The 25,602-nt window shown below is 38.5% G+C and overlaps 1 protein-coding gene across 1 annotated transcript in view; it reads right to left on the reverse strand.

The window, feature by feature from the left end:
- LRRC9 (leucine rich repeat containing 9) overlaps positions 1-25,602 on the reverse strand; it is a 219,084-nt gene that overhangs the window by 135,020 nt on the left and 58,462 nt on the right. The window contains exons 10-14 of the mRNA XM_006864637.1: positions 19,034-19,210; positions 18,402-18,519; positions 9,051-9,177; positions 8,015-8,137; positions 5,716-5,831 (exon numbers count right to left, since the gene is read on the reverse strand). Of these exons, the coding sequence (XP_006864699.1) occupies positions 5,716-5,831; positions 8,015-8,137; positions 9,051-9,177; positions 18,402-18,519; positions 19,034-19,210 (661 nt within the window). The remainder of the gene's footprint in view (positions 1-5,715; positions 5,832-8,014; positions 8,138-9,050; positions 9,178-18,401; positions 18,520-19,033; positions 19,211-25,602) is intronic.

The raw sequence follows: 25,602 nt of genomic DNA on the forward strand, positions 1-25,602 counted from the left end.
CTTGTCTAGATGTGTCTGGTGAAGAGATGGGGATAAGATTCATATGATTCAATAATGAGTAATAGTTATCATAACTAATTGCAACTGTCACAATTGTAAAGGTAGAAGATTTGTAACAAAAACAGGGGAGTGGTTAATCTTACAGTCCAGAAACAGAGGATCCTAGGACCATCAAGGAAGAAGAATGCGGGACCTTATCCAGGGAAGCAGCGATGCCAGAGATGGAGACAGAGATGGGGTCATGGAGTGGAGGAGCGGCTGAGAACTCTAGATTCATGGGAAGAGAGGGACTAAGAGCCAGTGGCCAGGAGACAGACTTGCAGAATGTACCCTTTGGAGGTGTAAATTATTACATATGCCTGAGTGGCGTTTTGTTTTGTTTTGTTAAAAAAAGCTAAAGTGAATAGAGAGAAATACTGTTAATTGATGGTACATGGAGGGTATTATAATCATTGCAATGAAACAAGGTGTATGATTTGTTGAATGTAAAACTGATGGTCTGCCCTATAAACATTTACTTAATCCACAATAAAAAAAAAAAAAAAGATGGCCCAAAGAATTGGATAGGTCTCCAGAGAAATGTTCAAATGACCTATAAACACATGAAACATGAAAAGATCTGCAACACCACTAAGTAACAAATCAAAACAGCTATACAATACTATTTCATCTCCTCTAAGGAGCTCTGGTAATGTAGTGGTTACGAATCGGGCTGTTAATCTCACGGTCAGCAGTTCGAAACCACGAGCTATTCCGTGGGAGAAAGATGAGGCTTTCTGCTCCCGTAAAGAATTGCAGCCTTGGAAACCCTGTGCAGGGTCACTATGAGTCGGAACCGACTCCACGGTACTTAACAACAACAACAGGATGTCTATGCGTGGCAACAATTGTGAGGTTGGCCCAGGATCGGGCAGTGTTTTGTTCTGTTGTGCATAGGGTCACTAGAAGTCGGTACCGACTCAATGGCACCTAACAACAACAAGGATGTTTATGGGAGCCTTGGTTGCACTGGGCTACTAACCAAAAGGTCTGTGTCTGCTATCCACCAGCTACTCCATAAGAGAAAGATTTGGCAGTTGGCTTGCATAGAGATTGTCACCTTAGAAATACTATGGAGCAATCCTAGTCTGTCCTATAGGGTCTCTATGACTCAGAATTGCTTGTTTGTTTTGCTTGTTGTTATTGTCGTTACGTGTCATTGAGTAGGTTCCAACTCATAGTGATCCTGTGTAGGGTTTAAAAGAAGTGGTTGGTGAGTTTGAACCGCCAACCTTGCAATTCAATCCAACCTTGCAGTCCATCGCTTATCCTTAGGATGACTATTATCCAAATTAACAGAAAACAACACATATTGGTGAAGATGTGGAGAAACTGGAACCCTATGTAAAAATGACTATTGAAAACAGTTTGGTGGTTTCCTCAAAAAGTTAAAAAATAATTTTCATATGAACCAGCAATTCTACTCCAAAATTCTTGAAAGCAGGGACTCATAAATTTGTGTACATGACCACTGTTCATTGTCACTACTCATCTGTCAGTCTGTTGTACTGTGGGGCCTTGCACGTTGCTGTGATGCTGGAAGCTCTACCACCGGTATTTTAAATACCAGCAGGGTCACCCAGAGTGGACAGGTTTCAATGAAGCTTCCAGATTAAGACAGACTGGGAAGGAGAGTAAGAGGACTCCTTTGAATGTTTAGTCACTGACAACCTTATAAGTAGCAGCAGTTGTCAGACACAGTACCAGAAAATGAGCCCCTCAGGCAGGAAGACAATCAAATAGGACTGGGCTGGAGCGCCTCCCTGATGACGTGACTGGAATAAAGGTTTTGGGACTTTCATTTGCTGATGGGGCACAACTCAAAATAGCTGCAAACATCCATTAATAATTGGACCATGGAATGTATGAAGTTATGAATCTAAGAAAATTGGAAGTTGCCTAAAATGAACTAGAATGCATAAAAATCCATATCCTAGGCACCAGTGAGCTGAAATGGGCCATTTTGAATCTGACAACCATAGAGCTTATGTGCCAGGAACAACAACATCAAAAGGAATGGTGTCACATTCGCTGTCAAAAAGAACATTTCAAGATCTATCTTCAAGTACAAGGCTGTCAGTGACAGGATAATATCATACAACTACAAGAAAGACTAGTTAATACCACTAATAGCCAAATTTATGCCTTAACCACTAAAACCAGTGATGACGAAGTTGCAGAATGATACCAACTTCTTCAGTCTGAAGTTGATTAAAAATGCAAAAATCAAGATGAATTGATCATTACAGGTAACTGGAATGTGAAGGTTGAAAACTAAGAGGAAGGACCAGTAGTTGAAAAATATGGCCGTGGTGATGAAATAATGTTGGAGATGATGAGAGGTGATCCAAAGGAATGTGGAGAAAACAGAACACTATCATTAATTTCAAATGCAAGTAAAATTTTGCTGAAGATCATTCGAAAATTACTTCAACAGTTCATGAATAGGGAACTACCAGAAATTCAAGCAGAATTCAAAAGAGGACATGGAAAGAGGGATATTTCATTGCTGACATCAGATGGATACTAGCTGAAAGCAGAGAATACCAGCAAGATGTCTACTTGCACTTTATTGACTATGCAAAAGTTTTCGACTATGTAGACCATGACAAGCTGTGAATAACATTGTGAAGAAGGGGTATTTCAGAACACTTCATTGTGTGAAAGTTGGATAATGAATAATGAAGCCTGGAGAAGAACTGGTAGCGTAGTGGTTACAAATTGGGCTGTGAACCGCAAGGTCAGCAGTTCGAAACTACCAGCAGTTCCGCGGGAGAAAGATGAGGCGGCGTTCTGCTCCCATAAAGATTTACAGCCTCGGAAACCCTGTGCAGGGTCGCTATGAGTTGGTACCAACTCCACGGCACTTAACAACAACAACAAAAGTGTAGAAGAACTGATGTATTTGAATTACAGTGTTGGAGAATAATACTGAAGGTATCATGGGCTGCCAGAAGAGCCATCAAATCTGTTTTAGAAGTAGAGCCAGAATGCTTCTTAGAAATCAGGATACTGAGGCTTCATCTTTCATACTTCAGACATATTACTAGGAGGGATAAGTCTCTGCAGAAGGACATCATGCTAGGTAAAGTGCAGGGTCAGTGAAAAAGAGGAAGACCCAGTTGATATGGATTGGTCCAGTGGCAGCAACAATCAGCTCAAGCACTGCAATTGTGAGAATGGCGCAGGACCTGGCAGTGTTTCGTTCTGCTGTGCATAAGGTCACTGTGAGTCAGGATCAACTTGAGGGCACCTAACAATAACAAATGTTCACAAAATCCAAATGGTGGAGATAACCCTAATGGCTATCAGCAGATGAATGGATAAATCAAATGTGTTAAATACTCAATGGAATGTAATTGAATCATTAAAAGATATGAAGTACCGATTCATGCTATGGTGTGGATGAACACTGAAAACATATGTTGAGTGAAATAAAACAGACACAAAAGGACAAATATTATATGATTTCACGTATATGAAACATCTAGAATAGGCAAATGTACAAAGACAGAAAGTAGTCTGGTGGTTTCTGGGGTCTGAGAATATAGGCGCATGAGGAATTATTGCTTAGTGGACACTAACTTTATGTTGGAGGTGTGAAAATTTTTGGAAAGGATAGTGGTATGATAGCATAACATGATGGATGTAATTAATATCATTGAATTGATTACACTAATTAAAATGTTAAATTTATTATCATATATAGGAGCTCTGGTAGCGTAGTGGTTACGAATCGGGCTGCGAACCTTAAGGTCAGCGGTTCGAAACTACCAGCCGCTCCGCGGGAGAAAGATGAGGCTTTCTACTCCCGTAAGGATTTACACCCTCGGAAACCCTGTACAGGGTCGCTATGGGTCGGAACCGACTTGACGGCACTTAACAACAACAACAAATAGTTTACCATAATATTTTTTCAAGTTATAGGTTTTAAAACAAACTATGTAAGTAGTGAAAACAACAAAGGAGAGTATTTCTATAAGCCTACTAAAACAAAACATAAGTTTAGAATCCGTACAGGACAAGATTGAGATGTTTCACATCTCAAAAATTACTTTGTGAACTACAAATAAAAAACACAAGTTGGTTTCTTGTTATAAATAACTAAATTAAAAGACAAGTGTTAGAAAATATTTGCAACATATGTACCAGATAGATAATAGCTAGAATTTATAAAAGGGGTTTTCCAATCAATATGAAAACCACAAAATCCATAAAAGAAATCACCAAATGATGTAATTCACAGAATCACCATAACCCAACTGAATTCCCAGAAATATAAATAGTACAGAAGTATATGAAAGAAAATATTTTCTTTTTTCGCCCATCAGAGATGAATAAATTAGATAATATCTAGTGTTGGCATGCATGAAAAACAAATACTACCACACACTGAAGGACCTCTGTAACATGCTAAAGCATTTGTGGAGAAACAATTGGCAAAATTGAATAATATTTAAAGTGCACATGTCCTTTGACTCTACAATTCTGTTTTTGTTTTGTTTTGTTTTTGTAGAGAATTTTCACATTTGTACAATGATACATCTCTAACGATATTAACTGCAAGAGTTTTTAATAATTAAAAAGTGGAAATTATCTCTGTTTCATCAACAGTAGAAGAATTAAAGTACCGCTGAAGAGTGTGCAGCATCCAAAAGAATGAAGTGTACACCTCCAGATAAGGAAGTGGAAATGTGTTTGAAATAAAGTATCAAAGGCAAAGACATCACAGAATTTTCAGGTCTTGGTTCCATTAGTTATATGATATGTGGGCTATATGGTAAAATCTCTGGGAGCCAGAAACTATGTAAGGTGAAAATCTATTAGAGGAGGAAAATAAAAATATTTTTCCACTAAAATGAGGGATAAAAATTGGCAAACTGCACCCTGTCAAAGATAGAAAACTTGGGAGACCTTGAAAACCAAGGCTCCCACAGGTTTCAGTAGGAGAATACGTAAGTACTGAGTAAGGGACGTAAGCAAATCCACAGAGCTGATTAACAGTGGATGGATGCCTTGATGAAGGGAAGACCTGCTAGGATTGAAGTCAAGGAAGAATTCCATTTTTTCATCTTTATGTTGTTGTGAAGTGCCGCAGAGTTGGTTCCGACTCATAGCGACCCTGTATAGGGTTTCCAAGGAGTGGCTGGTGAGCTTGAACCACCGATCTGGTGGTTCAAATCGACCTTGTGGTGTAGTGCTTTATCCCACAATGCCACACATCAGGACTCTTTTTCAACAAATTTAGAAGACTCCTGAATCTTTTCTTGTAAGACTATAAACAGATATTACTTGTGTAATATAGTTGTGTAATAAAAATAGGTGTCATAATTACTTGGGATGCAAATGAAGTCCTTCACAGAATATTATTCTATATATACATATATATTCTACTGGTGGTGGTTATGTGCCGGGGAGTCGGTTCTTACTCATAACGACCCTGTACAGGGTTTCCGAGGCTGTAAATCTTTATAGGAGTAGAAAGCCTCATCTTTCTCCCATGGAACAGCTGGTAGTTTCAAACTGCTGACCTTGCGGTTCGCAGCCTGATTCGTAACTACTACACTACCAGAGCTCCTTATATATTACACTAGACACAACATTATTAAATTTCAAATAACTGTTTTGTTTCCATTTAAAGAATTATAGCTGTTCAAAGTACATAACAATTCATACCATTGTAATATACTCAAATTCAACGATGTATTCTGGCAAAACAAGGTCATGATCAAAGACAAACCACTTGCACTGCCGAAAGCTGCAATCGCAGTGTTTTTGTTTCACGATAGAACCTAGAGGAAACAAAAGGAGCAAAACTAACCAAAAAAATCTCTTCAGAATGCAATATAATATATATTTTTACTTGTACTTAGATTAATAAACAACAAATTCATTATATTTACTTCCTTATCTCTCCCTCCCATAAAGATACTTCTAAACTGTGATATTTAGTAGTCCTTCTTTCACTACATAGATTGTTGTTATTGTTATGTGCCATGGAGTCGATTCTGACTCTTTTTTTTTTTTTCAATTTTTGTACAATTTCCTTTACTCACTGTCCAAATTTCATATGCACATGAAATTATTGAAAATACAATGTCTTGGGTCAGAAGTACCTTAGTCCACAAACTGACATCTTTGCTATTGAACACTTTAGAGAGGTCTTGTGCAGTAATTTTTTTTTTTAATTAAATGTTTTTATTTTGGATTGAGTGAAAGTTTACAGGGCACATCATCAGCTTCACATTCAACCATTAATATAGCTTGTTATATTAATTAATATTGATTAATATAATCAATTACATTGATTATAATCCCCTCCATATATCATCAGTTAACAATATTTCTCTCTATCCTCTTTAGCGTTTTTTTTTTTTTGGGGGGGGGGGGGGAACTTGCCTTTTTGGAATTTACAGTCTCGGCTTTTAGGGAAGGTTTTTACATTTGTCTGTGGATATCCAGGGCTCATGTATAAGATTACTAACAAGCATTACTGAATAATCAGATGAGGGACAGTTCGCTATGTCTACTAGGTGGCTAAAGTCTGATCCTCAGAGCCTATGGTTTGGATGGTCAACAACGCTTGGGCCCACAGGGTCTTGACCTCCTGACCGGGTCTGCATGGTCTGCATCAGATCCCCCCTTATTTATTGCTTGTTTAAGGGACGCTGCCTGTCTTAGGCGGTCAGTGCGAATTCCTCAGTCTTACCCGTCATCGAAACTCACTGCAGCATGGCAATGGCTCTGTTTTAGGTTGCCGAGGTTCCACGTGATCCTTACCCGTCTCTGGCCACACGTCCAGCCACCATCCGAGGAAGGCAGGGAGGGAGGAGATAGGCTGGGGACCCCATACGCAAGATGTTGCCAGCCCACCACCTGCTCTAAGGTGACCAAGCAGGATCACTATGCTGAGGTTCAATTAAGTTCTTAGGGGATCTTACTCTCTAGCAGGGGTAGCAAATTAGTAGCCACTCAGTGCTCACTTTGAGAATTACTTATATCAGAAATTTGAGCATGTAGCTGATGAATATCCACAGACAAGTGGATATTATTCCACAACCTCCTAAAATGCTGTTGGATTAAGTTCCAATCAAGTTCTGGATTACTGAAAGATAACACAAATCTACTTATCCCATGAATAACCTTAGTTGGGAGTGTAATCTGGATATATTGGGTCTTATTTCCCTTATTTCCCTTTTTCTAAAGCATTTAATCTGTTTTGTAAACCTTTATCTATTTACTCTTGGATCGTATGAGTGAGACTAATATCCCTAGACAGTTGATTTACATGGTGGGCAGGGCAAAAAAAAGGTAACAATTCCTATTAGTGCAGTGATTCTTGACATGAGAGCAAAGACACATGGCACGTTTGAGGGCCAGGCACCGCAATGATTTGCCTAGCTTCTGAAACGATTCTGACTCTTAATGACCCTGTACAGGGTTTCCGAGGCTGTAAATCTTTACAGGAGCAGAAAGCCTCATCTTTCTCCTGCAGAACGGATGGTAGTTTCGAACTGCCAACCTTGAGGTTAGCAGCCCGATTCATAACACTACGCTACCAGAACTCCTTACATAGATTACAAGGATTTAATTTTATTTCTTTTCTTTTCTTTTTCATACTTTCCACTTTTCTTATTCAATGTATGACTATATATTTTGACAAATATGCGGAAACCTTTTTTGCTAGAAGTTGGGTGCTTTTTTCAATTCTTTGAGAATTAGCATAATACATATAAATTTAATAGAATATAAACTAGAATAAAATTTTGCAAAATAAAATATTTATACAGATACATATATAAATATGCCACTTAGATTGGGAACAGGGAAATAGGAGCTCATAAGTAGCTAAGGACAGATTTTTGTTGAAAAGTCTAATTCTTTATGTAGAAACTAAAATGCAAGCACCTGAGTTAAATGCAAACATTTTGTATTCATAAAGATGAAAGCACATTTCTCTTTATAGTAGACATACTTAGTAAATACTTCCGAGGAATGAACACTGAATTAACCATGGGGTAATTGGCTTGACTGATCGAGTCCATTTCCTGAGCCTGAACACTCTGACCAAGAAAAACCTTTGTAATGAGGACGATGCCTAAATGTGAACAAACAGAAATAATGTTCATTAATCATCTTAATAAATTTCCCATGTAACCTTCCATACTGGCCCCAGACTTGACTATGTTCTGTAAAGGCAGACATAAGGGCCTTATGTAAGCACCGTTTGTGCTAAAGACTAAACCAAAACAACAACAAAAAACAAACTCACTGCCATCCAACAGATTCTGACTCACAGCAAACTTCTGTTGGGTATTTCAGACTATAAATCTTTATAGGAGCACACAGCCTTATCTTTCTCTAGCAGAGTGGCTGGTCAGTTTGAACCACTAACCTAATGGTTAGCAGCTCAACACCAAACCCTCAGTGCCACCAGGGTCAATAAATGCTATGGAGCAGTTCTCTGCAACACATAGGGTCATCATGAATTTAGAATCAACTTGATGGCAAGCAAAAATACACACACATATAAACATATACACATTTACTCACTTATACATGTATTTGTTGGAAACCTGGTATGGCACTATAGGATAAGTAATGGATCACAAGGGTTGGTGGCTGGAACCCTCCAGTTGCTCCTTGGAAACCCTACCAGGGTTGCTATGAGTCGGAACTGATTCAACAGCACTTAACAACACATGCATATATTAAACTTATTTTTAGGATAAAACACAATGAACAAAAGCAGACTCTGAAGAGTATTTATTTCAAACGTTAGATGAAATATGTGAGTGCCAAATGAGTCTCCTCTATTAATGTCAAAACACAGTAATCAGCAAATATTTGTTGATAATCTGAGTGAAGTCAAAGATCAGAAAGTCAAATGCCACACAAAATGGCTTGCAGAAAATGCCATGGGTTGATGAAGCCAGCTATGGAAAGTGATATGAAAATGAATTTGGAGTCTTAGCACTTAAAAGTTTAGAAATATTGTAGATTTACACTACCATGTCTGAAGAGCTCATGATCAAAAGAATTTTTCTTCTCATCCTGGTACTGTAAAAGTTCAGTTCTGGGACACTCACACAGACTTAGACTGTTAGTGAGAATAACAGCTTCTTTTCTGAGAGGCAGCTGCAAAGAAAAAAGTCTGAGTATTTTTACAAAACTGACACTCCTTCAGCTTCAATCCAGATGTTTTTATTATTTTATTTATATGTCTAGGACAGAGAAAAATGCAGGGCAGACTTACTAAAAAGAAATAAATAAACCTGAAGTACAACTTTAGTCTACAAAGTTACATATTTATATTTAATTTATATACAAATAGGTTTATAAAAGACCTAAAATAAAACTGGTTTCTGAAAAAGCAGCCAAAATCAAGACTGACAAGTACCTGTGATACAGTAGCAGCAACTTTACACACTTTTAATAAATACTTCACTAGTAATGACATAGGAGCTCTGATAGTATAGTGGTTATGAGAAAGGCTGCTAAACCCAAGGTTAACAGTTCGAAACTACCAGCCATTCTGCAGAAGAAAGATGAGACTTTCTGCTCCCGTAAAGATTTACAGCCTCGGAAACTCTATACAGGGTCACTATGAGTCAGAACCAACTCCATGGCACATGATAAGTAACGACATATTAGATTGCTATTACATCACGGACCCTTCTTATTTATATCATATTTTTGTCAAATAATCTACATTGTTATGTCAATACAAAACATTTCTCATTGTGCTAATGCGTTGTGACTAGGTTTATTTCTGGAAAGTGTATCAGTAATGTCCGTATCACTTGGTGTGAAAACTAAAAAATCGCTAGTTCATTAAAGTAAGAAAAGTAGAGCTCTGAGAGATTATATGGATTGTTCAAGAAGGCACCAGAAATTGGTAAAGTCGTGATATGAACTCAATTCTACTCCTTGTTACTATCTCAGTTTAGAAATGATCACAACATCAATAATCAAGTGATATATAGAAGATACCTTTCCTATAAATGGTAAATTGCCTATAATTTTTTTCTTATTGAAACTTGTTATCCAAAAAAGGTTTCTATAAATTAAATTCTAAAATGTGGCTCATATAACCACAAATTCAACATCTTAGTAATTAGCATTCTCAGACGTCCAATGAGCATCACTAAATTTTCATTGGATACAACTTATGTCCATGGCACTGTGAGGCTATAGCATGATCTTAGAGAAGGAAAGACAGGAACTATGCACAATAGTTAAAAATAAAAGGTTTCAAAACATGTATGACTCAACCAGAAGAGGAAAAAAAGAGTAATCTGGTCCAATTTGATGAAGTTGACTTACACCTATGGATGCAGTAGCTCAAAAAAGGGAATAAATCCTTATAGCAAGAATCATTCCCACCCCCTCCATACACAGAGTAGATAGGGATGGGCAACTTGGACATTAGCTACCCAATATGGGGGGACTACAAAGGCAAGAGGTGACTGGCTTACAAGCTTTCAAGAGGGAACCTAGATTCAGAGGGTGTGAAGGAAGGTAGAATCTCCATTGAATAGTGTTCAATCTGTCTAGGTGGGGCTGATGAAATGAAATACGGATGGGTCTCTGTGATACAATAGTGAATAATTGTTATCAGGACTGCTTGTGAGGGTTGGCAATGTAAAGGTAGACATTTTGTAGCAAGGAAGGGAGTGATTAACTTTTCAGTCTAGGAGCGAAGGTCCCTGGGACAATCAAGGGGAAAGAGCGGAGAGTGGGACCCAGAGAAGCAGTGATGCCTGAGATCGAGGCAGAGACGATGACTTGGAGAGATGGAGCAGTTGGGGACTGTAGACACAGAGAGGGAGAGGGGCTGTGTGCTGACGACCAGGTGGCAGGCTTGTAGTGTATACCCTTTGGTTGGTTGATGATGCATGGAGGGGATTGTAACCATAGCAATGAAAAAATATACAATAGGATGAATGTAAAACTAATGTTCTCCCATGTAAACTATCACATAATTCACAATAAAACATTTTTAAAAATGTATGAAATAAAATACAGTTTTAACTAAAGTGATTAGGAAAGAATTTGTGGAGATAGTGAGATTGTGACTATCTTCAGAATTAGATATGATTCACATAATTGCAAAATTAAAAGGAAATTATTTTTATGAGAATATATAAGTGTACAAAAATAGGCATGATTTTCATGCATCTACCAAAGAGTCCATTCATTCATTCATCAGATTTCTACTGAGAATGCCTCTAAAACAAAGGTCCTGCCCTCAAAGGCTAGTAAGATGCACACATATGATAACATTTCGATATAACAAATACACTATATATAATGCTATAGTAAAAGCTCTCAACTGATCTCTTGTAATTCATCTCTACTCAGCCAGACTGCAAGATTAATTGTAACCAAACAGGAGTTTTCATTCTCTCTACAACCCACACTATGGTGGCAGTTTAGGATAAGGTGATTAAAAAACAACAACATTGATGTGTTTCTATTCCATCCAGTTGTGCTATATATTTACCAAGAATCAGTTTATTTTGTCCCCAAACTTGTTTATGTCATACTTCCTAGTGATACTATGTGCGTTACAAAAAAGCAATGGAACATGAAAAAGAATGAGGGTTCCAATATAAATAAAAAGGATAATAATAGAATGCTATGAAGACTTGTACTCTAACAAATTTGAAAGCCTGGAATAAATGGACATATTTCTAGAAGCACATGACCTGCCTAAATGAACACAGACTGAAGTTGAAAACTTGAACAACTTATAACAAGAGACATTCATCAAGTTATTAAAACACTCCCAACAAAAAAAGTCCAGGCCCAGATGGTTTTACTGATGAATTCTACCAAACATTCAGAAAAGAACTCACACCAATTCTACTCAAAGTTTTCCAGAATAAAGAAAAGGTTGGGCTATTCCTGAATTCATTTTATGAAGTAAGCATAACCCTTATGCCAAAACCAGGCAAAGACACTACTAAAAATGAAAATTATAGACCAATATCCCTCATGAACATAGATGTTAAAATTCTCAACAAAATACTAGCAAATAGGAAAAGGGCAAAATGGTGGACTAGGCAGAAAGGCTGTAGGGACTATGTACAACAAAGATATGGAAGCCCAAATGAAATAGATGTAGATGATAGTCCTGGAAACCTGAGATTCACATGAAGGTATAGAGAAGCAGATTGAATCCTTACTTAAGAGAAAGCTGAACAGACATAGCAAAAAAGGGAAACATAATGGTGACTTGTACCAGCCAACCAGATGAGGTGTGGACATGTTAAGCCTTTCTGAATGGCTTCAGAGACAAGTAAACATTTTGGAATTTCAGAAATATACCAGTGGCTAGCAGAGATAAAGGTGTGATTTTTTTTCTTGTTCCCCACACTCCCCTAGTGACCAGTGACAAGGCAGGTTCCCACAGACATGTACCCCCAGGGAAGTTACCACTCTCCTAGTGGTTGTAGCCACAAGGAGGTGAGCACAGCAGTTGTGAGCCCCCATTAAAGGAGTGGGTAGCTATCCACATTAACCCTGTTCAGGAGGTCCCTGCTCCAAATCTGCAGAGCTGGCCCTTAATAGTAGAAACAGCTGAATGGACACATGGAGGGGGGAAAAATAGACTGGTAACCTGTGCAGGCCGGCCAAGTACAACATGGTGATTTTGAAGATTAGCAGGAAGTAGGTGGTGCAGAGGCATATCACTTTTTGGTGGAGACAAAGGTGCAAAATTTGTTCTTGTACCCACATTACCCCGGTGACCAAAGGTGTGGCCAGCCCCCACCCACGTATACTCCCAGTGAAGCTCCTGCTCTCTGAGCTGCCGAAGAAGCCACATCAAAGTGTGTGGAGAGCTAGCAGCCTCAATCCCGGCACTTGGAATCAGCTGTGGTCTGTTACAGACCTGGTTTAAGATAGCACTGGACTGTCAGGAACTCTCACCCTTGGCTGCACTCTAGGATAGAAATACCCTGATCCCCCAGCTGCTTTGGGGTCTAAACAAACTACATCTGGATTGGGTGCTCAGAATAGACAACATCAAGTCCTCTAGGAACTCCATCAAGGGTTGAGTGGTATCGTCTCATCCCTTACCCATCCATGATGTGAATGAGGTCATTGGCTGGCAGGAGACCTCAGAATTTTCTCCTCTCTGGGTCTGGTCTGGCATCTACCCTGGTAGGTGTTTTTGTTTTTGTTTGATTATTCATTCTTTCTCATCTTCCTCTCTCTTGTGTTCTATCTTTTCTATCTCCACTTTCATTTTCCTTTTTTTTCTACTTCTCTTTCTTAACCACTATTGCTTCTTTCTTTCTTCTCTCTTTACTTTTTTTTTAAACCACTCTCTGGTTGCTTTCCCTTTTGCTCATTCCCCTTCCTAATTGTGTTTAGCTCTTTTTCTTTCTTTTATTTTCTCTCTCCTATTATTTTATTGTCCTCTTCCCCTTTTCTCTCTTTGGTTTTTGAATTCTTTTTCTAGCTGTTGTCTGATTTTTTTTTTTTTTTTCCCTTTGCCATCTTCTGTTGTTGCTACTGTTTGTTTGTTTGTTTTCTGGGTTTTTGTGTGTGTGTGTTTTCTCTTCTTGCCTCACCCAATAGGATAAAGCAACTGTGTTCATACAACCCAGTCACAACTGAACTCTCTACAACTCTACCCACTAGGCAAGAGCCAACACTAGCTGGTATACACTGGATAAATGACAACAACCAACAACAGCTAACTCTATCCTGAACTGAACTGCATGAACAGGGAACAAAGAATGGCATACAAGCTCATATCCTGATCACACCCACTGGGAGGCAGTTGGAAAGTGCCTAAGAACACACCAACATGCAATCATCAGCTTAATACAAATGCAACAAGACTATCATGCCATGAAAGCAACAGCCAGTTTCTGTTTGTACGAAGAAAGAACACAGAGTGGTTCAAACAAGTGACCAAGAAGCAGAGCTAGAAAACATTTTGGAGGAAAAAAAGACATTGAAACTACCTGAAAAAGAATAGAAAAGAATTATATTTAGGCACTTCCAAATGATTCACTAGCGGTTCGAAACTACCAGCCACTCCGCGGGAGAAAGATGAGGCTTTCTACTCCCGTAAAGATTTACACCCTTGGAAACACTGTACAGGGTCGCTATGGGTCGGAACCGACTCGACGGCACTTAACAACAACAACAACAACAAATGATTCACTGGAATGCCAAGGAAAACAAGGAAGAATTCAGGAAACTACCACAGGAATGATCAAACAAAATCGATAAAGGATCAGAGACAATACAAAACCTGCACACAGAAATTCAGCAAATCAATCTTAAGATTTCAGAAATGGACAATACATTGAAAGAGCAAAAGAGTAGATCTGAATCATTAGAAGCCTGAATTAGAGAGATTAGACAAATCTCTCACTACTAGTATGCTATAAGAACAATCAGAAAAAAGAATGAAAAAAATCTAAAGAAGGCCTAAGATCCATGTGGTATACATGAAGAGGAATAATTTACACATGATCAGAAGTCCAGAACAGGAAGAGACAAAGAAAAGTACAGAAAACACAACTGGAGAGCTGCTGATGCCCCTGATATCATGAAAGATGAGATGCTAAGCATTCAAGAAGCTGAACAAACCCCAAACAGGATAGACCCCAAAAGAAAATCACCAGACATATCATAATCAAATTCTCCAAAATCAAATATAAGGAAAGAATCCTGAAGGCAATTCAGGAAAAACAAAAAGTTACCTACAAAGGAGAACCAATAAGATTAAGCTCTGATTTAGCAGCAGAAACCACACAGGCAAGGCAGCAATGTGGAGACATATATAAAACTCTGAAAGAAAAAATTGCCAACCAAATATAATTTACCCAATACCCAAATACCAAACATGTCCCTCAAATACAGTGGCAAAATTAGAACATTTACAGATAGAAAGAAGTTAAAGGAATTTGTAATAACTAGGCCAATTTTATAAAAAGAATATTAAAGAAAGGCCTTTGAAGTGAGAAGAACAACATCAGACAACAACTGGAGATTGGCATACACAGCAATACCACCTAGAATTCAATCTAGATATAGTAGTGCCCAAAGTAAAGCAAACCTACAAGATTGAAAATAGGGAACAAGAGATACCAAGTTATAATGAAGATAACAACAAAGCAAAAATAAACAAAAGTATAATTATAGTACTTCCAAATGGCAAAGCTGATAAAACAAACTGTTCTACATGGGAGAAGAAATTAACAAGTTACACAGTAACCTCAAAGAAAATTAATACACTTCCACATCAATTCAAGAAAAGAGAAAACCATGAAGATTTTGTAAACATTAAAACAAAAGTAAAGAAGAAATTGGCAAGAAATGCACAAACAAATGAAATGAGGAAGTAAAAGAGCTGAACTGAAAATTTCAAAGGTCAGCTCGAGAAGACAAAGTATTATATATATAAAAGTCAAGTATTATAATGAAATGTGCAAAGACCTGGAGTTAGAAAACCAAAAGGGAAGAACACATTCAGAATTTCTCAAGCTGAAAGAGTTGAAGAGAAAATCTAGACTCAACATACAATCTGAAGGATTCTGTGGGAAAAATACTGAATGACACAGGGCCTACCTGAACATGGAAGGGACACACACAGTCACTGTACCAAAAAGAAATGGTCAATGTTCAGTCATTTCAAGAGGTACCATATGATCAAGAAATAACAATATTGAAGGAAGAAGTCCAACTTGCACTGAAGGCATTGGTGAAAATCAAGGCTCTAGAAATTGATGGAATACAAAATGAAATGTTTCAACAAACTGATATAAGTCGGGAGGCACTCACTCTTTATGCCAAGAAATTTGGAAAATGCTAACTAGCCAACTGACTGAAAGAGATCCATTATTTGTGTCCACGCCAAAGAAAGTTAATCCAGTGAAATGTAGGAATCATCAAAGAGTATCATTAATATCACATGCAAGTAAAATTTTGCTAAAGATAATTAAAAAACAAGAAGTTACCAGGAATTTGAATTGTGGTGTTGAAAAAAATATTGAAAATACCATGAGCTACTAGAAGAACAAACAAATCTGTCTTGGAATACGTACAATCAGAATGCTCCTTAGAAGCAAAGATGGTGAGACTTTCTCTTCATAACATACTTTGGTCATACTGGCAGGAGGGACCCGTTATTAGAGAGGGACTTCATGCTTGGTGGAGTGGAGGGTGAGCAAAAGGAAGACCCCTAGGAGATGGAATCACAGTGGCAGCAACAATGGGATCAAACATAACAACAATTGTGAGGATTGTGCAGAACTGGACAAGTGTTTCATTCTGTTGTTCAGGGGTTTGCTATGAGTTGCAACCAATGAACAGCACCAAACAACAACAGTTGAATACAATGGGGCATTTCAGAAAGTTTCTCATCATGTGCACAATAAAGGTTAAAGTTTTAGGGAAGACTCATCAGCCTGTACTGGGAAAGATGGAAGGAACAGAGAGTGTGACCAAGGGGAGGCTTGTCATTAGAAGGAACATTCTAAGGGATTAGATTTAAGTGGCAGCAGGCAATGGGGATAGGGAGGGAAAGATAATTCAAATGAGGTTATCCTGAAATGAAAAAGGTGGACTCAACCTCAAATATATTCCAGTCAAAGCTTCTTCCTCCCCACTCTGACCAATCCTCTGCCTTACAAACATCCTGCCTACCTCAACCAAACTTCCCTCCTATACTGCTTATATAACTTTTCTTTTTAATCAGAACCCATCTCTCAAACAATGCAGCATTAATCTTTACTTGTTCTGTGAATATCATAGCACAGACATAATTCTACACAGTAATTTTCTAGTTAATTAGCTTTAGCCATTTCTAGGATCTTAACACTGAAAACAATTGATGGTGTGCGGAGAAAAAAGACACCTAAGGAGACTTTGATCTATTGAAGACAAACACAGGACAATCAAAAAGTAGAAAGTAATGGCCATGCAAAAAGCAGAGAACTGTCACTAGTATCAAATGTTTCAGACAATAATGGTAAATATTATCAAAACTTTCTATGTGATCTAAGAACCTTTTCATACAGCAATAACGTTGTTGTTGCTGTTGTTAAGTGCTGACAAGTAGGTTTCAGCTCATAATGCCCCTGTATAAGGTATCTGAGGAATGGCTGGTGGGTTTGGACTGCCAAAGGTGAGCAGTCCAGTGCTTATCCTACAGCGCCACACCAGGATTCCAAGTTGTTGTTGTTATCAAGTGTTGTCGAGTCAGTTCTGACTCATAATGACCCTGTATAGCTTTCTGAGGAGTGACTGGTGGGTTTGAACTGCCGACCTTGTTGTCTGTCCGGTGCATTAAACTGCAGCACCACACCAGGACTCCTAGTAGATACTATAGTTATCTTCACATAGCTGGTGAGTGGTAAAGTCAGCATTCAAACACAGCCATATTATCATTTTGTTGTTGTTAACTGCCATCGAGTCAATTCTGACCCATAGCGACCCTGGTTTCCGAGGAGCAGCTGGTGAGCTTGAACCACCAAACTTGAAGTTCAAACGGCTCTGCAGTCCGGTGCATTAACCCACAGCGTTACACCAGGTGTAGCATTTTGTGAAAAAGGGCTAGGAAGCACTGCTCTATACCAGTGCCGGCCTCACCAAGATGGTGGCATTCAAGAAAGGTTGATTAGATAATTTAGAGTTCAGGTGTGACTAGGGATAAGTAATATCAACAGCAAGGGAGGGAATAATAAAACAGAGCAAAAAAAAATTGTTGTTTTTGTTAAGTGCCATTGAGTCACTTCTGACTCATAGCGACCCTGGACAGGGTTTCCAAGGAGGGGCTGGTGAATTTGAAGCACCGACCTTGAGGTTCAATGCTTTAACCCACAGCACCACACCAGGACTTCAAAACAATGGTGGTAGTGGTGGTGGTTATGTGCTGTGGAGTTAGTTCTGATGCATAACGACCTGGCATAGGGTTTTCGAGGCTGTAAATCTTTACAGGTGCAGAAAGCCTCATCTTTCTCCCGCAGAACAGTTGGTAGTTTGAAGCTGCTGACCTTGAGATTAGCAGCCCGATTCATAACCACTATGCTATCAGAGCTTCTTAGCAAAACAATAGTGTCCATGAAAAGAAAGAGTAAAACAGGATGATAACTAGAAAGTTCGGCAGATTTAAACAAATGGATTTCTTCAAGATGAAGATGATCTCAGTTTATAACATATTTACAACAGATTAAAGTAGATTTAAAAAATAAGATGCTAAGAAAGATTAAGTAAAGTGAGGATAATAAAGTAATTCATAGGCTTACCCTGGTACAATTCAAAGAAGAAAGATGCTATAAAAGCTTTCATCATTAGGAAGAATGCATTATTCTAAAAAAAACATTTTAAGTTACCTTGCTTGTTTCACTCTCTTTAAATCCTTTTTCCAGTATGTGCAGTAGCTGCTTTTTCTTCATTGTAACATCAGGTTCAAAAACATAAAAAAGGCATTCCAGCATCTTTCGATAATCCCTTAAAGAATAATTGAAGGAGAGAAGATTTGAGAATTGATTTAACCAAATCTTAACCATACGCACAGTGGCTGTATAGAATAAACACTGGACTGTGAACCACAAGTTTGGTGGTTCATACCCACCAGCTGCTCCACAGGAGAAAGATGATGCTTATCTGCCTCAGAAACCCTATACAGTGTTGCTATGAGTCAGCACCAACTCGATGGCACTTAATAAAAGCAACAGCATCAACCATACGTAAAGTGACCATCTGTCAGGCTTGTGATATTTCTATTTACACCTGATATGTCAGCAGCATCATTAATTCCTCCACCTCTTTTTACTGTCAGAAAGAGGCTCAGTGTGGCTAAATGTTTGAGAGCATATTAGCCATGAGAGATGCATTTAAATTAAATATTTACCAACAGGGTGGATTCTCAATTTTGTAAACTTTTAAAGCAGAAAGACCATTTTTATTTACAAAATAAAACTGAACTTTGTAAAGATGTCCCTTGTAGAATCTAACATCTTACTCTGAATCATGCATAACTTCACTGTCCAGAAGCTTTTGGAATTTCTCTTCAAATTTTAGTCTCAGAATACGGTTGTTAACTTTGATGACACGTTTTACTTTCACTCCTGTAATGCCAAACATTCTGAAGTCCCGTGCACAAAAACGTGACAGAATTAATTCATAGCAGGAATTAAACCTACAAAGAAATACAAAATATGCAAAAAGAAAAATAACAGTTGCCTTAATATGTTGACAAACACAAACTGACACGTAACAAAACTTTATATTAAAGTTAAAGTTCATTTTTAACTTTTGACTTTTAAATTTTTGCTAAAGATACCTTTATTTTGTTCTGATTCAAATATTGTTGTTGTTGAATGCTATCAAATTGATAACATGGAACAACAACCTATAACTCTAGCGATCTATATGACAAAATAGAACTGCCCTATAGGGTTTCCTACTCTAAAATTCTTGTGGGAAGAGATCTTCAGGTCTTTCCCTCTTGATTTCAATGTTGTTGTTGTCAGGTGCCATCGAGTCGGAACCGACTCATAGCGACCCCATGCACAGCAGAACAAAACAATGTCTGATCCTGAGCCAACCTCACTACCGCTGCCACACTTGACGCCATCAATGATGCTACCTGGCCGATCCATCTTGTTGGGGATCTTCCTCTTTTTCTCTGACCCTCCATTTTACCCAGCATGACATCCTTCTCCAGTGACTATTCCCTCCTGACAACATGTCAAAGTATGAGAGATGAAGTTTAGCCATCTTGGCCTCCCTCCAAGGAGCACTCTGGCTGCACTTCTTACAAAACAGATCTATTGGTTCTTTTGGCAGCCCATGGCACTTTTAGTATTCTCCTCCAACACCACAATTCAAAGGCATCAATTCTTCTACGATCTTCCTTATTCACTGACCAGCTTTCACATCCATATAAGGTTATTAAAAACACCATAGCTTGGGTCAGGCACACCTTAGTCCTCAAGCTGACATCTTCGCTCTTCAACACTTTAAAAAGTTCCCGTGCAGCAGATTTGCCTAATGCAGTATGTCGCCTGATCTCTTGATTGCTGCTTCCACGAATGTTGATAGTTGATCCAAGAAGAATGAAGTCGTTGACAACTTCAATCTTTTCTCTGTTGATAAGAATGTTGTTTATTGGTCCAGTAGTGAGAATTTTTGTTTTCTTTACATTGTGATGCAATCCATACCAAAGGCTGTGTTCTTTGATCTTCATCAGTAAATGTTTCAAGTACTCTTCACTTTCAACAAGCAAGGTTGTTTCATCTGCATATTGCAGGTTGTTAATGAGTCTTCCTCCAATCCTGATGCTCCATTTTTCTTCATAGAACACAGCTTCTCGTATTATTTGCTCAGCATACAGGTTGAATAAGTATGGTGAAAGAACACAACCTTGTCGCACACCTATTCCAATTTTAAAACATTCAGTGTTCCCATGCTCTGTTCCAACAACTGATTCTTGGTCCAGGTACAGATTCCTCAGAAGTACAATTAAGTGTTCTGGAATACTCATACTTCTCAATGTTGTCCATAGTTTGTCATGATCCACACAATCAAAAGCCTTTGCGTAGTCAATAAAGTATACGTAAAACATCTTTCTGATATTCTCTACTTTCAACCAAGATCCATCAGACATCAGCAATGATATCTCTCGTTCCACGGCCTCTTCTGAATCCAGCTTGAACCTCTGGAAGTTCTCTGTCAATGTATGATTGTAGCCGTTTCTGTATTACCTTTAGCAACACTTTACTCGCTTGAGATATCAAAGAGATTGTCCAATGATTTCTGCATTCCGTTGGGTCACCTCTCTTTGGAATAGCCACAAATATGGATCTCTTCCAATCAGTCAGCCAGATAGTTGTCTTCCAAATTTCTTGGCAGAGATGAGTGAGTGCCTCTTGTGCTGCTTCACTTTCTTGAAAGATTTCAATTTTTATTCCATCAATTCCTCGTGCCTTGTTCTTTGCCAATTCCTTCAATGCACTTTGGACTTCCTCCCTGAGTATCATTGGCTCTTGATCATATGGTACTTCTTGAAATGGTTGAACATTAACCATTTCCTTTTGGTACAATGACTCCGTGTATTCTTTCCATCTTTTCTGGATTCATTCTGCATCGTTCAATAATTTGCCCAGAGAATCTTTCAATAACAAAAGTCGATGCTTGAATTTTTCTTCAGTTCCCCCAGCTTGAGAAATGCTGACCGTCTTCTTCCTTTTTGGTTTTCTAATTCCAAATCTTTGCATATTTTATTATAGTATTTGTCTTTATCTTCTCAAGCTGATAGGGAAGATATATTCAACCAGTAAAAGATATATTCAATTTTGAAACATAAAAATAATGACCATTTTCTTATTATTCTGACTAAAAGACATGTTGATTGAGTTCAAAATTTTTTAAAGTCCTTTGTGTGCAGGTGTATGTATGTGTGTGTGTTGACAAGTTGATAAATCCCAACATTTTATTTCTGATGTTTAGACCTAAAATACTGTTTAAATCCAATTGTGAGGCCCTGGCTTGATTCCAGTCAGTCTATAGTCCAACCAGTTCATCAACTGGGCTCTCAAACTCTGGGGCCATAATGCACCTGCCCTTAAGTGCCCCAGAGCCCGCTACCAAACAACTAAGGGCAACCTGATTCCCGAGTCTGCTGAATTCTTCTAAATACCCAGACCCTGGGAAGTCTTGGAACTTTGCTAACTCCAACCTGCTTGCCTTACAGAAGCTGTCTCCCATCATTCCGGCTTGCTATTACCCTGTCCCTGTATATAACTAACTCCCTGTGGGCCTGTTTGGCAGTCTTCTCTGGTTTGTAGCTATAACTAACAAGTCTAAGTTTGTCTTTCATCTATCCAAGTGTTTTTGTGCTGTGTCCCACCAAAAAACTTCAATCATATCTGAAATCATATGATTATAAAATACCTACTTATCTGGAAATAACTAGAACTACACATCCGACTGCCTATTTGATATGTCCATTCCACTTGTACATGCCTCTCAAACCTAACTTAGCCAATACCTGTCCCAAAACCTGTTCCTCCTAAGTGTTCTCCATCTCGGTACATGGCACCATTTATCTAACTGTTAACTTAGGCTAAAACCCCAGCAATATTCCTTGCCTCTCTTCTTCACCAATATTCAATTTTTTATCAAGTCTGTTTGGCTCTACATCTTAAATATGTCCTGAATACAATCATGTTTCATCAATGCCAATGTTACTACCCAAGTCCAATTCATTTCTCATCTCTCAACCATTACAGTAACTTCTAAACTTGTTGTTAAGTGCTGTTGAGTTGGTTCCAACTCATAGTGACCCTGTATAGGGTTTCCAAGGAGGGGCTGGTGAGTTTGAACCTCCAACTTCATGATTCAAATGACTTTGCAGTCCAGTGCTTATCATAGTGCTACATCAGGACTCCAACTTCCCAACTAGAGATATTAAAATTAAAATGAAGGAGACAGTCTCTACTCTCATGGCATCTATATCCCAAGGGTGGTAGAACAAAAATAAACAAGTAAAGACACAATATAAAATAACTTCTAAACTAATAAGCATTTTGAAGAAAGAGAAGCCCGAAGTAAAGAATAGAGGAGTCCTGGTGTGGTGCTGTGGGTTAATGTGCTGGACTACAAAGTCAGTATAACTGTAACCCTGAAAACTAGGCAAAGCCTTACTCTTAACCCTACTCTAACTCTTACTCTTCATACTAACTTTAGTCCTAACTATAACGCTAACAATAAATCAAGTCCTAGACCTAGCCCGATCTAACCATAGTCCCAACCCTAATTCTCACTCCTTACTTCTATCAACCGCCCCTCAAAAAGTAAACGCAAATATTTCATTGAACTCCATCAAGATGAGTTTTTGCTTCAGCAGTGAGTGAGTGAAGCTATGCTACAAGGTGATGTGCTGCCCCATCTATGCACTACAGCTTCACGTGCCTCCTAGTGTATCTACACATGCTCAAGTTCAGTGTGGCTCGAGGGCAATCTTTGGCTAGTTCATAAGATCTTTAATTTTGGGAAAATGATTCTGTAAGTGTGAAAATCATAACCAGTGATATTTTTTGGCAACAGTTTCTTATTTGTTTATTTGGATGAGTTAATAGCTCTAGGCAACTCTAACTAGTTCCACTTTGACCATGGACTCCTGGGAAATTTGCCAGGCAGCCTCCTCCCACATTAGCCAGCTCCTTTTTTTTTTTCAATCTTGCTTTGGCATTCCTGCTGTCCTAGATTCTCACTCCATATCCACGATCTACTGCTATTCCCAGTCTACAAACAGGTAGCATAAACATACATAAAAATCAATACTTGACCATAAACTTTTTTTCCCTCCTAAATGATGTTCTTCTCTTGGGCCAAGGAAAATTGAGTTAAGGGCAATGAAATATCTTCAGGATGCTTTCTAGGTTAGCACCAAGCAACGGTGTAAAAAGATATACAGTTGTTGTTAGGTGCCATTGAGTTGGTACTGAATCATAGTGACCCTATGTAAAACAGAATGAAACACTGCCTGATCCTGAGCCAGCCTCACAATTGTTGCCATGCTTGAGCCCATTTATGATGCCACTTTGCCAATCCATCTCACTGGGGGTCTTCATCTTTTTCTCTGACTCTCCACCTTACCAAACATGATATCCTTCTCTAGCAACTGGTCCCTCCTGACAATATGCCCGAAGTATGAGAGACAAAGTTTGGCCATCCTGGCCTCCAAGAAGCACTCTGGCTCTATTTCTTTGAACACAGGTCTGTTGGTTCTTTTGGCACCCCATGGCACTTTCAATATTCTCCTCCAACACCATAACTCAAAAGCATCAATTCTTCTATGGTCTTCCTTATTCACTGTCCTGCTTTCGCATGCATATGAGGTTATTGAAAATACCATGGCTTGGGTCAGGTGTACCTTAGTCTTCAAGCTGACATCTTTGCTCTTCAACACTTTAAAAAGGTCTTGTGAAGCAGATTTGCCTAATGCAATACATCATTTGATTTCTTGACTGCTACTTCCATGAGTGTTGATATTTGATCCAAGAAGAATGAGGTCCGTGACAACTTCAATCTTTTCTCCATTGATAAGAATATTATTTATTGGTCCAGTGGTGAGAATTTTTGCTTTCTTTACATTGAGATTCAATCCATACTGGAGACTGTACTCTTTGATCTTCATCGGTAAATATTTTTAGTCTTCTTCACTTTCAGTAAGCAAGGTCATATCATCTGCATATCGCAGGTTGTTAATGAGTCTTCCTCCAATCCTGATGCCATGTTTTTCTTCATATAACCCAGGTTTTTTAATTATTTGCTCAGCATACAGGTTGAATAAGTATGGTGAAAGAATAAGTATGGTGAAAGAATACAAACCTGACGCACACCTTTCTTAATTATAAACCATCCAGTGTTCCCATGTTCTGTTTGAACAACTGTCTCTTGGTACATGTACAGATTCCTCATGAGCACAATTACGTGTTCTAGAATATTCATACTTCACAATGTTGTCCATTGCTTGTCATGATACACACAATCGAAAGCCTTTGTGTACTCAATAAAGCACAAGTAAACATCTTTCTGATATTCTCTGCTTTCAGCCAAGATCCATCAGACATCAGCAATGATATCCCTCGTTCCATGGCCCCTCTGAATCTGGCTTGAACCTCTGGATGTTCTCTGTCAATGTATGCTTGCAGCCGTTTCTGTATTACCTTTAGTAAAACTTTACTTGCATGAGACAGCAAAGATATTATCTGATGAGTTCCACATTCTGTTGGGTCTGTCAGTTTGTAATACTTGTGAATTGCTGTGATTCTGAAAGCTCTGCCATGGGTATTTTAAATACCAGCAGGGTCACCCATGGTGGACAGGTTTCAGATGACCTTCCAGGTGAAGACAGACTAGGGAGTAGGAGTGATGAATTACTTCCAAATATTTGGTCACTGAAAACCTTATGAATAGCAGAGAAACACTGTCAGATATAGTGCTGGAAAATGAGCCCCTCAGATTGGAAGGCATGCAAAATGCGACTGGGGAAGAGCTGCCTCCTCTAAGTAGAGTTCACCATGATGATGCAAATGGAGTGAAGCCCGTGGGAGTAACACCCATGGGACCTTCATTTGCTGATGGGGAATAACTAAAACTGAAGAGAAACAGCTGTAAACACCCATTAATAATCGGAACATGGAATGTATGAAGTATGAATCTAGGAAAATTAGAAATTGAAAAAGTGAAATGGAATGCATAAACATCGATATCTTAGACATTAGTGAGCTGAAATGGACTGGTATTGGCCATTTTGAATCTGATAACCACATGGTTTTTACTATGCTGGGAATGACAAATTGTGGAGGAATGGTGTTGCATTCATTATCAAAAAGAACGTATCCAGATAAGTCATGAGGTGATAGGATAATAACCATGTGCCTACAGGGAAGACCAGGTAATACCACTCTTATTCAAATTTATGCACCACCCACTAAAGCCAGTGAGGATGAAATAGAAGAATTCTACCAACTTCTTCAATCTGAAATTGATCAAACATGCAATCAAGGTGTATTGATCATT

The sequence above is a fragment of the Chrysochloris asiatica genome, unplaced genomic scaffold, assembly GCF_000296735.1.
Source record: "Chrysochloris asiatica unplaced genomic scaffold, ChrAsi1.0 scaffold00067, whole genome shotgun sequence".
NCBI classification, from domain to species: Eukaryota; Metazoa; Chordata; class Mammalia; order Afrosoricida; family Chrysochloridae; genus Chrysochloris; species Chrysochloris asiatica.